General features: G+C 61.3%; 1 protein-coding gene across 1 annotated transcript; it reads left to right on the forward strand.

The window, feature by feature from the left end:
- On the forward strand, window positions 1-12,355 carry PRICKLE3 (prickle planar cell polarity protein 3). The gene is made up of 8 exons (XM_029067916.2): window positions 1-183; window positions 1,032-1,117; window positions 3,218-3,401; window positions 5,190-5,303; window positions 6,936-7,073; window positions 9,806-10,009; window positions 10,183-10,369; window positions 11,209-12,355. The coding sequence occupies exons 1-8, from the start codon at window positions 142-144 to the stop codon at window positions 12,246-12,248; spliced, it is 1,995 nt and encodes a 664-aa protein (XP_028923749.1). The 5' UTR covers window positions 1-141; the 3' UTR covers window positions 12,249-12,355.
- Window positions 12,356-12,402: the final 47 nt, after the last annotated feature.

Here is a 12,402-nt window from a genome sequence, read left to right on the forward strand (position 1 = left end):
GGGGGCGGGCGGCCGTGTCGGTGGTGTCGGGTTTACGGAACAGAGCGGAGGGAGCGGGGGCCGAGCCGGGCCGGGCCGGGAGCCGTCGTCCGCCGTCCCGTCGTGTCCTGAGGTGTCCCCTGGCCGCCCCGGGCTCGCGCCATGTTCACGCGGGGATCACGGAGGCGCCGCTCGAGCCGTGGGGTCAGTCCGTCCGGTCGGCGGGAGGAGCCCGGGGGGAGGGAGGGAAGGAAGGAAGGAAGGAAGGAAGGAAGGGAAAGGGGAGCCCCGCGGCCGGGCGGGGGGCAGGAGCAGGAGCGGGCCGGGGGTTGGGAGGTGGGGCCCGCTCCGGGGAGGACACTGACCCTGGGGGAATTAGAACCCACGACCTCTGAGTCCCCTGCCCTCGGCCCCCCGGCTTGGACCCTGCGGGACACAACAACTCTGCGTTTCCCGCTGCCCTTCCCCCCGGACCCCGAGTCCATCGTCGTCGTCCCCCCGGGGCGCGTGAGTCTGTTTTACACTTTCCCCCGACTGCCCGTCGCCCCCGGGCCCGGCCTGGGGACTCAGAAGTCGTGGGTTCCGATTCCCGGCTCCGCCGCCTGCCGGCTGGGTGACTGGGTCACTTCGCTTCTCTGGGCCTCGGCGACCTCATCTGGAAAAGGGGGATGAAGACCGGCAGCCCCACGGGGGGCAACCCGATCACCTCGGATCCCCCCCCCCCCCCCCGCCCCCGCAGCGCTTAGAACAGTGCTTGGCGCCTAGTACGCGCTTAAGAGATGCCGCCGTTATTAACAAGCGCTTAGGCCGGGGCTCTGCACGTAGTAAGCGCTCGATAAATACTATCGAATTAAGGAGGATGGGCCGGATCCCGGACCCCCGGGAGTCCCGACGAGGGGAGCGGGAGGGCGTTCTCCGGCTCCGGCTCTGCCGGGACTTGCCCGGCCCTGCCCCCGGCCCGGGCCGGGACAGGCCCCGGCCTGCGGGGAGGAGCGGGCTGGGGGCGGGGGGACCGGACGGGCTGGGCAGGAGGCTCCGCTTTCCCGTGTCAGGCGGCCGAGGCCGAGGATCCCGACCGAGGGCAGCCGTGCAACGCCTGCGGGGACCAGTGCCCCGGATTCCTGCTGCACGGATGGAGGTGACCGCCGGACACACGCACAGACGCAACCCCCTGGCCTCGGCCCCGCGCCCCTCCCGCCCAACCCCCCTGCCCCAACCCCCCACCCAGCCCACCTGCCCGGCCCTTCCTGTCCACCCCTTCCTGCTCAGCCCCCCAGACCAGCGCCCCCGCTCAGCCCGCCCTGCCTAGCCCTCCCGCCCGGCCCACCCGCCCGAAGCTCCCCCGGCAAGCACCCCCCCCCTCCCGCCCAGATCCCCTCCGCCCAGCCCGCCCTGCCCAGCCCATCCTGCCAACCCACCCTGCCCAGCCCCCTTGGCCCAGACCCCCTGCCCAGCCATCCCGCCAAGCCCCCCCGCCCAGCCTGCCCTGCTCGGCCCATCCTGCCCAGCCCACCCTGCCCGGCACCCCCTGCCCATCCCACCTGCCCATCCCCCTTGGCCCGGCCCGCCCCGCGCAGCCCCCCTGCCCAGCCCACCCTGCCCAACCCCCCGGCCAACCCCCGCCTGCCCGGCCGCCTCTCCTCCCCCATTAGAGGAGGGGAGGGTCCTTCCGAAAACGGCAGCGGGGCATTTCCTCCTCTTCACCCCCCCCATCGACGACCTCCACAGCCCCCTTCTTTCTCCTTGCCCCACCCCCAGCCGTCGGGGGGCACCGTCCCCCAGTGCTCCTTTAGCTGTCGGGGGATGGGGGCAAATTGGGGTGCCACTCGCTTGGAGACCCGCCACCAACTAGTTAAAAAAAACTTTGCAGAAACTGTCGTGTGCTCTCCCTGCTTTTCTTTCTTCCCGTCTCTGGCAATGACGCTTCTTGGTCGGGGCTCCGCCTGGGGAAAGAGGAGGAGGTGACGGTACTCTTCCCCCGTCTCCGCCTTTCCTAGCTCTGGTGGACAATCCGACCTCCGGCCGCTGGCCCCCAGACAGACTCGGCCGCTCACCGGCCGCCCCGGGGTCCCCCGGTTCCGGGGGCGGCCGTGCCTGGCTCACCCTTTGCCCGGCCAGGTCACGTGCCCCTCGAGACTGTGAGCTCCTTGAGAGACTGTAAGCTCCTTGAGGGCCGGGATGGGGTCTACCACACTAGAGTGTACTCTTCCAAATGCTTAGTACAGTGCTCTGCACACAGTAAGCGCCGTCGCTTCCCATCACCTGGGCCCTTTGCCCCCATCGAGGCTCTTCCCCTCTTCTCTTCCTCTCCCTCCGGGCAGCCAGTCAGAGGTTTTGAAGTCCGAGGAGACTCCTAGCCAATCCGAAGGCGACAAGGTGACACGTACACATACGTATAAGAAAAGTAGCTTACGTCTCATCACGATCAACAGGGGGTATTTAGGAAATGGACAGCATTATATTTTTGGGTTTAGGAAGTAGGGTGGAGTGTTGACGTGAAAGGTGAGACGCAGAGGGGTGCAGCGGAAAGAGCACCGGCCTGAGCGTCGGAGGCCCTGGCTTGTAATCCTGGCTCCGTCACCTGCCTGCCATTGTACATTCCAAGCGCTTAGTACAGTGCTCTGCACATAGTAACTGCTCGATAAATATTATTGAATGAATGAATGTGACCTTGGGCCAGTCACTGTACTGCTCTGTGCCTCGGTTTCCTCATCTGTATAATGGAGGGAAATCAATACTTCATTTATTATTATTATTATTACTTCATCTCCTCCTACTTAGGCTATGCAACAGGTACTGTGTCCGACCCATCATCTTGTATCGATTCCAGCGCTTGACACATAGTAGACACGGAAAAAATACCATCATCGTTTATCTCTCTTTTAGAAATAAACGTGGGTCAGGGCCGAGAGCAAGCTTACATACTCTTCCTGGGTCCCTACCTCTCCGCTCTCGTCTATATTTCCTGCTGGTGCCACCCTGGTCTGGCTGACCCTGACGGCGTAATCTTCGAGTTCTAGCCCGTCTTCCCCTCCTCTCTCACCCTAGATCTGCAATAGCACCGCCCTCCTCCTCCCCAAGCCCCAGACGGGCCCCCTGATTACCTGCCCCTCGGCCCTGTGTCAGCCAACCTGGCCTGCAGTCGGTCAATCCAGCCCTCCCCCAGGAGCCCCGGCCTCCTCCTCCGTGTCGGTCTTTGGGGACCGGGATCTGACCTGTCTGGCCACCCCATCCCCAGGAAGATCTGCCAGCACTGCAAGTGTCCCCGGGAAGACCACGCGGTGAGCGGCGTGCCCGTGAACCTGGAGCGCATGATGTGCCGGCTCATCTCGGACTTCCAGCGCCACTCCATCTCCGACGACGACTCGGGCTGTGCCTCGGAGGAGTACGCCTGGGTGCCCCCGGGCCTCAAGCCGGAGCAGGTAACGGGCCCGGGGACCTGGACCGGTCACCCCCACCTTTGACGGGGGTGGGGGGGAGGGGGACAGGCCCTAAGTATCCCTTTCAGGTGGGAGGCTCAGGGCAGGAAGGCTGGCTGGAGGCTCGTCCCCTGCCCCAGTATGGCCCTTCTCATTGGCCACCTCTCCCAGATCTTCACGGCAGCTTTGAGAAGTGAGGGGGGACATTAACAGAGGAGTCATTAGGGCCTGGCTGGAAAGAGCCCGGACCTAGGAGTCAGAGAATCTCTATTCTAATCCCAGCTCTGCCACTGGTCTGCTCTGTGACTTTGGGCGAGTTATTTAACTTCTCCGTGCCTCAGATGTCTCACCAGAAAAATGGGGATTAAAGCTGGGAGTTCCGTGTGGGACAAGGACTGTGTCCAACCTGATTATTTTGTATCTACCCCAACGCCATGTACGTGCCTGCCACATACATGTGGCAAATACTATTAAAAAAAAAAAGTGGATGGGTCTGGGAATCTGAGGACCCGACTTCTAACTCTGGCTCTGCCACCTGTCTGCTTTGTGATCTTGGGCAAGTCACTTAACTTCTCTGGGCCTGTTTCCTCATCTATAAAATGGGGATTAAATCCTCCTCCTTCTGACTTAAACTGTGAGCTTCACGTGGGACAGGGACTGTGTCCAACCTGATTATCGTGTATCTACCCCACCGCTTAGAAGAGTGGTTGACCCAAAGTAAGCACTTAACAAATACCATTAAAAAAAAGTGTGGAGGGTGCATTCCGGAGAATAAGGGTAGGAAAGAATATCATCCAGAGATGCAGAGAGTCACTGTGAACAGAGCCAGAGACCAAACCACAGAGCTTGCAAACAGTCAGACCTGGACCACAATAGTAATAGTCGTAGTAACAGTGTAGAGTAATTGCTCGCTGTGTGCAGATCACTATACTAAGAACTAAGAAAAAATACCCAGGTGAGGAAATAGACATGGTCCCCAAATGGCTCACAATCTAAGAAAGTGGGGAGAAGGGTGTGGTGACAAATAAGGAAAGCTGAAACAGTAAAACAAGCTCCCCATGAAAGAACGAGAAATACAGTAAGAACAGCAGGGTTCTGTGGCTAAAGGAGTGGAATTTCTGGCTCCTCTCGACTCAGTCCAACGTTCACAACCACAGCTGGAAAGGAGGCGCAGAGAAGGACAGATGTGGAGAGCAGGAGGAAAAGGGTTGGCCTGTACCTGGCTCCAGTTCTGGCTCCAGTCCTGCCTCCCAGGGGACAGGACATAGACCGGGGTCTAGCAGGTCAAGGGTCACCACTACAAGAAGAAACCTGGGCCGGTGGCGGGGGGCTGTGAATCCAGGTCCGTGCTGCTGCTGCTTGCTGCTGCCATGAAGCTTGGGGTCCGGGCTAGACTCTGTGAAGGGAAGAGGCCCATCTGTTAGAGAAGTGTCCCTAAGTGCCGAGTCTGGGTGTCTTGCTGTGTGGATAAACCCAGGATATGGGCTGAGGAGGGAATGAAGGTAACCTCGGTTTGGAACCACCGCTGCTGCTGCGGTCTCTCCAAGAGTTGGTAGGGAGGGCATCCAGGGTGGGGCCTCTCTCTCTCCTCTCTCCATTTTCAGAGAAGGAAAGGGTGGCATCCGAAGGGCTGACATACCAGCGACAAGGAGCAGGGCTGTCGTGCCCAAATGTAGGGCCAGGGTACCTCCGTGGTCACACCCTGGGGAGTGACCCGGGTTGTTGGTGAGAGTGGATCGCTCCACCGGCCTCTCTCCTCTCCCGCCTTACAGCTGGTTTGCCCCATCACAGGTGTACCAGTTCTTCAGCTGCCTCCCTGAGGACAAGGTGCCCTACGTGAACAGCCCTGGGGAGAAGTACCGCATCAAACAGCTGCTGCATCAACTGCCCCCCCATGACAGTGAGGTGAGGATGCCTGCTGCCCGATCTGGGGTATTTGTGTCAGACGCTGGAGGCTCGGCGTGCTTCATGACAGGACCCAGGAACCCCCAGGCTCGAGGAAGTGAGGCCAGACCGAAGGACTGTCCGCTGATAGACAGATTTCCGTTTCCAACTTCTTTCAGGACTCTAGAAGAAGGGCCAAAGATCCCAGCCTGGGGGAAAATAAGAGGAGCGAGAAATCGGAATCGCAGGGCCTTGGATGAGGATGGACTCTCTCTGTGGCAAGTGTGCCGAGAGATCTGGGGGACGGGAGAGGGGCCAAGAGTGAGCGGGCAGGAGCGAGGGAAGCAGCTGGGAAGGGGAAAGCGAGTGGAATGAGGTGCAGGGCCAGGTGCAGATAGGGGCCCAGACGTGGGGAGGGGCGAGGAAGTGAAGGAGCTTCCCATCCAGAGCAGAGGATGAGCTTCAGTTCTGAGCAGCGCTCTTTCCAGTGGACCAGTGTCAGGGCCGGATGGAGAAGGTGGGATGGGTAGGTGGGGAGACCGGGAAACCAGAGGAGAGGTTTGAATTCCTACGCCTGAGACAGGAGAGCACATCAATGCACTTGTGGAGCCTTTGACCAGGCTGGCCTTCACCCAGGGTGAGATTGTGTGTTCAGAGACCAGCCGGTAACCTGGGTCGGTCAATTGTACTTATTGAGGGCTTACTGTGTGCCGAGTACCTTACTAAGCGCTTGGGAGAGTAAAATAGAAGAATAAACAGATACATTCCCTGCCCACAACGGTCTAGAGAGGGAGGCAGACAACATAAATTACAGATATGTACGTAAGTGCTGTGGGGCTGGTCGGTGGAGGGGGCGAAGAGTAAAGGAAGCAAGTCAGGGTGACTCAGAAGGGAGTGGGAGAAGAGGAAAGAAGGGCTTAGTCAGGGAAGGCCTCTTGGAGGAGATGTGCCTTCAATAAGGCTTCGAAGGCTTGGCCGGGGGGTGGCGCGTAATTTTGATCCGCCCATGTGTCTGTGGTCCCGGTGTCTCCGGTGCCGTCCAGGGCCGACTCTAGAGAATTTTAGGTTCAGAAGTGGAGCCTGTTCCCCACAGGGGAGGCCTGGGCCGGTCTGCATGGAGGCTGTGGGAAGCCGGAAGTAAAGGGACCGGCAGCGGTGCAGGGGATTCAAGGGCCTGGCTGTGCCGAGGAGATGGGGTGCGGGGCGGAGGGAGAAAGCAAGGCAGTGCCAACTGGGGTGGTGGCGACACTCGGACGCCTCCTCCAGCCCGGGGTGAGTGAGGGGAACCTTACAGAGCCCCAGGTCAGGGCGGAGGCCAGGTCCTTCCTTCTGGGGAGAGGCGATGGCCAAAGTATAGGCTGGCACACCCGGGTCTCCTCCACAGAGCCACGCCGACTCACGCCGTCGGTACGCCAGCTGCCTGGCCCGCTGCAACCCGGGGCTCCCACGGGGCCTTGACTGGGGCTCGCCTCCGGGCCGAGTTTGTTCCCAGCCCCCGAGGAGTCCAAAGGGAGCAAAACAAAAAAACACAAACATTTTGAAACAGTTCAAGCCGGTCCGGGCACACCAGCGCTGATGCTTTTCCCGATCCCATCTGACTTTCACCTCTGTTACTGCGACCGCCCCCCGCAACCCCGCTCCCCGCATTTCCAGGCCCAGTACTGCAACTCTTTGGAGGAGGAGGAGAAGCGGGAGCTGCGACTCTTCAGCCAGCAGAGAAAGAGAGAGAATCTGGGCCGGGGCACGGTCCGACTCTTCCCCGTCACCATCACTGGGGCCATCTGTGAACAGGTGCAGGGAGCGGGAAAGAGATCATTTGGAAATGGAGCGGGGGAGACTGGCACGGGGCGGGCAGGGGGTGATGGGGGTGGTGGGCGGGCGAGTGCCAGAGGCCAATCTGAAGAGCTGTTCTTGCAGGGGAGGGACGCTGGAAGGAAGAGGGGGCGGGCGCAGTCCGAGGGGAGGGGCCGGTAGGGAATGGAGCCACTGCATCCTAAACCTCAGGGTGCACGGCAAGAATAACCTCTTAGGGTTTCCTCTGAGCATTCTAGCTCACCAATTGGAGACTGAGTCCCCAGGCTGGATGGTCCCCTTCCCTCTGTCACACAATCAGTGGGGTTTTTTGAGCGTTTACCTTAAGCGGAACACTGTACTAAGCATTTCAAGCAGAAGTGGCCTGGGCAAATTCAGATCATACGCCTGTGATTTGCCCACTGCTGCCAACCATTTGTGGCAGCACACATAGATGTGTGTGTGTGGCAGGTTGGGGGTGCCGGGGTGGGGAAGAGAGCCAAAGCCCAGTGAGCGTCAAGTTGGTCGACCGCTTTCACAGGACTCAATAAAAGTCTTATGTGCCCCTTACCATCCCCTCGGTCCTGAACATGGAATCACAATAGCATCTCAGCGTGGCTCGGTGAAAAGAGCCCGGGCTTGGGAGTCAGAGCTCATGGGTCCGAATCCCGACTCTGCCCCTTGTCAGCTGGGTGACTGTGGGCAAGTCACTTCACTTCTCTGTGCCTCAGTTCCCTCATCTGTAAAATGGGGGTGAAGACTGTGAGCCTCACGTGGGGCAACCTGATTCCCCTGTATCTACCCCAGCGCTTAGAACAGTGCTCCGCACGTAGTAAGCGCTTAACAAATACCTACATTATTATTATTACTATTATTATTCTCTGGGCCTTAGTCCCCTCCTCTGGAAAATGGGGATGAAGACTGTGAGCCCCACGAGGGACGACCTGATGACCCTGTATCTACCCCAGCGTTTAGAACAGTGCTTGGCACAGAGTAAGCACTTAACAAATACCAATGTTATTATTATTATTATCTCTTAAGAAAATCGGTTTTATTTTCTCTAGAGGAATTTCTCGAGTCCCCCCCAGGCCCATCCTCGTCCTTGCTGAGCTGCCCGCATACGCCAGCAGGGGGCGTGGCAGCGCCCGTGGGCACTGCCAAGAGGCCTTTTTAATAATAATAACGTTGGTATTTGTTAAGCGCTTACTATGTGCCGAGCACTGTTCTAAGCGCTGGGGTAGACATAGGGGAATCAGGTTGTCCCACGTGGGGCTCACAGTCTTAATCCCCATTTTACAGATGAGGGAACTGAGGCACGGAGAAGTTAAGTGACTTGCCCACAGTCACACAGCCGACAAGTGGCAGAGCTGGGATTCGAACTCATGAGTCCTAACTCCAAAGCCCGTGCTCTTTCCACTGAGCCAATAACGTTGGTACTTGTTAAGCGCTTACTATGTGCCAAGCACTGTTCTAAGCGCTGGGAGAGATACAGGGTCATCAGGTTGTCCCACGTGAGCCTCCCGGTCTTCATCCCCATTTTACAGATGAGGTAACCGAAGCACCGAGAAGTGAAGTGACTTGCCCAGAGTCAGCTGACAGGTGGCGGAGCTGGGGTTAGAACCCATAACCTCTGACTCCTAAGCCCGGGCTCTTTCCACTAAGTCACGCTTTTTGGCCAGATCCATTATTCGTCCCCCAACCTCTCAAGCTGTTGGGGGCGGGGAGGGCATTTATTAGGCACTTACTCTGTGCCGAGCACTGTTCTAGGCGCTGGGGAAGATAGAAGGCTATCAGGTTGTCCCACGTGGGGTTCACTGTCTTCATCCCCATTTTACAGTTGAGGTCACTGAGGCCCAGAGAAGTAAAGTGACTTGCCCACAGTCACACAGCTGACAAGGGGTAGAGCCGGGATTAGAACCCACGACCTCTGACTCCCAGACCCGGGCTCTTTCCACTGAGCCTCGCTGGGAGGGGTTATTATTATTAATATTTATTGGGCGCTTACTGTGTGCAAAGCACTGTACTAAGCGCTTGGGAGAGAACAATATAATATCAAACGCATTCCCTGCCCACAACAAGCTCCCAGTCCAGAGAACTGTGGTCCAGTGGACTATTAGCAGGTCACCCACCGCCCTCTGCTCCCCACTCCACCCTCCGCTCCTCCCCCTTCCCCCTTCACCTCCCCTCAGCTGAGCCCCCTTTCCCTCTGCTCCTCCCCCCGCCCCCCAGCACTGTGCTCATTTGTACATATTTTTTATTATCCTATTTATTTTGTTAATGAGGTGTACATCCCCTTGATTCTATTTATCGTAATAATGCTGTTTTTGTTTCGTTCTGTTTTGCTCCGCCGTCTCCCCCGAGTAGACCGTGAGCCCGTCATTGGGCGGGGATGGTCTCTATCTGTTGCCCAATTGTACATTCCAAGTGCTCAGTACAGTGCTCTGCACACAGTGAGCGCTCAATAAATACTATCGAACGAATGAACGAACGAAGCCACGGCGCAGAAGCCGAACTGACCAGAAGCTGGATTCCCCCCATTCCGGTGCACTGCTGGGGGCCAGCCCTGGTCCTCTTCACCTCCCTGCCCGGAGCGGAGAGGCTGGGAGCTTGGGCCTCGGGGTCTCCGCCTGGCCCCTGACCCTTCCTCCGCACCCCGGGGGGGCTGACGCTCTTCTCCCGGAGGGGAGGGAGCACCGTCCGCTTCGGTTCCGAGTCTTCCCTTCTCTCCTCAGTGCGGGAAGCAGATCCGAGGCGGGGACATCGCCGTGTTCGCCAGCCGGGCAGGGCACGGGGCTTGCTGGCATCCCCAGTGCTTCGTGTGCAGCAGCTGCCAGGAGCTGCTCGTGGACCTCATCTACTTCTACCAGGGGGGCAAGATCTACTGTGGCCGCCACCACGCCGAACGCCTCAAGCCGCGCTGCCAGGCCTGCGACGAGGTGAGGCCCCGGGCGGCGGGGCAGCGGGGGGCGGCGGGAGGAGGCCGGCCGGGGCAGTGGTGGGAGAAGGCCGGGGCGGGGGTGGCGGTAGGTCACGACCGGTCCCCCCCACCCCGGCCCTGGAGGATGGTGCGAGCGCCGCCCCGGTCCCTCCACGCCTTGCCGCCCCTTAGATCATCTTCGCGGCCGAGTGCACGGAGGCCGAGGGCCGCCACTGGCACATGCGTCACTTCTGCTGCTTCGAGTGCGAGGAGGCACTGGGCGGGCAGCGCTACATCATGCGGGAGAGCCGGCCGCACTGCTGCCCCTGCTACGAGGCGCGACACGCAGAGTACTGCGACAGCTGCGGGGAACACATAGGTGAGACACAGTCTGGGACCGGGCCCGCGACCCCGCGGACCGTCCCGTTCCTCCTCCGCGGCTCCTTGGGCCGCCCGGCTCCTCCCCCAAGACCCTTGCTCTCGTCTCGGCTTCGCCCCGGCCCGCGTGGGCCACCCCGCCCCGGGAGCCGCCCGAGGGAGGTTGAGGAAGGGTGGCCGGCAGGCCAGCTGCCATCGTGGCTGGCGGGGGGGGGTGGGGGGAAGGGGTGTCTCTTGGGGCCGGCAGGGGCAGAGGATCTAATAACAATAATAATAATAATAATGGCATTTGCTAAGCACTTACTCTGTGCCAAGCACTGTTCTAAGCGCTCGCGGGGCGTACAAGGTAATCAGGTTGTCCCCCATGGCTCACAGTCTTAATCCCCATTTTACAGACGAGGTATCTGAGGCACAGAGAAGTGAAGTGACTTGCCCAAAGTCACACAGCTGACAAGTAACAGACCCGGGATTAGAACCCGTGATCTCTGACTCGTCCTAACCCCGCCTCCGCCACTTGTCTGCTGAGTGACCTTGAGCAAGTCCCTTCGCTTCTCTGTGCCTCATTGACCTCATCTGTCAAATGGGGATTAAGAGCGCGAGCCCCACGTGGGACAGGGACCGTGTCCGCCCCCATTCGCTTGGATCTGCCCCGGCGCTTAGTAAAGTGCCCGGCCCGTGGGAAGCGCTTAAGAAATACCATCATCATCGCTATTAATAATAACGATGATGATGGTATTTAAGCGCTTACAGTGTGCCAAGCACTGTCTGTTGTTGTTGTGGGGGGGGTGGGGGGGACCCGGTTGCCCGGGGGCACCCCCCGAGTTGTCCGTGCCCCCACAGGCATCGACCAGGGCCAGATGACTTACGAGGGTCAGCACTGGCACGCCTCGGACCGCTGCTTCAGCTGCAGCCGCTGCCGCCGGCCGCTCCTGGGCCTGCCCTTCCTGCCCAAGCAGGGGCAGATCTTCTGCTCCCGCGCCTGCAGCCTGGGCGAGGAGCCCGGGGCCTCCGACTCGGCCGACTCGGCCCTGCACGGGCCCCGCCCGCCGCCCCGGGACCCCCGGGACGCCCGGCAGCTGGGTCGCTCGGTCTCCTTCAGCGGGGCGGAGGGCGGCCCGCCGGTCCTTCCCGCACGCCGCAGCTGGAGCGGGAGCCCTGCGGCCGGCTCTCCCGTCCGGCCGGGCCCGCACCGGCCCGGGGACCCGTCCTGCTGGGGCCAGCGTCGGAGGACCGAGACCCCGGGCCCCGCGGCCCCCGGTCCCGCGGCCCCGGGCGGCTCCGTCTCTGGGGCGGGGCAGGGGGCCGGTGCGGGGCCGGTGCGGGGTTCGGGGTCGGGCGGCTCCCCGCGGCTCCCGCACGGCCCCGAGGCGCCGTCCCGCTTCCACCGCGGCGGGCCCCACCGCCACTCCATGCCAGAGCTGGGGCTGAGGAGCGGGGAGGATGCGGGACGGACCCCCGCCACCGCCCCCGAGCCCTTCGCCCGCCAAGCCGCCCCCCGGGTCAGCTTCCGGGACCCGCTCGTGTCAGACTGCGGGGACGGGGATGGCGACGGGGCCTCGGGTCCCCCGCGGCGGCGGCCCCGCAGCCCCCCGCCCCGCCCCGAGCGCGGCACCCGCAGGCCCCGGCCCCGCCGCACGGCCCGCCACTCCCGCTCGCACCGCGGCTGGGATTCGTCCTCCTCCGCCGCCTCCTCCTCCTCCTCCTCCTCTTCGGACTCAGGCGAGGAGGGCTACTTCTTGGGCGAGCCCATCCCGCTGCCCCCGCACCTGCGCCCCCGCCCGGGTCCCGCAGCCCCGCAGGAGGAGGAGGAGGAGGGCGGGAAGGCGGTGCGGGCCGGGCTGGGCCGGGCGGGCCGGGAGAAGAACTGCAGCGTGGCCTGAGCCAGGGGACCCCAAGGCGGCTCATCCCCCCTCTCCATCACCCCCACCTTCCCACCTGAGGCCCCCAAACTTTTCATGAAAAGGTTAATTTAACATTTCTAATAAAACCCCGTGGCTCCTCTGTGCCTGCGTCGCTCTGAGGACCGGAGGGCGG

Source organism: Ornithorhynchus anatinus, chromosome 6 (assembly GCF_004115215.2).
Source record: "Ornithorhynchus anatinus isolate Pmale09 chromosome 6, mOrnAna1.pri.v4, whole genome shotgun sequence".
In the NCBI taxonomy this organism is placed as follows: domain Eukaryota; kingdom Metazoa; phylum Chordata; class Mammalia; order Monotremata; family Ornithorhynchidae; genus Ornithorhynchus; species Ornithorhynchus anatinus.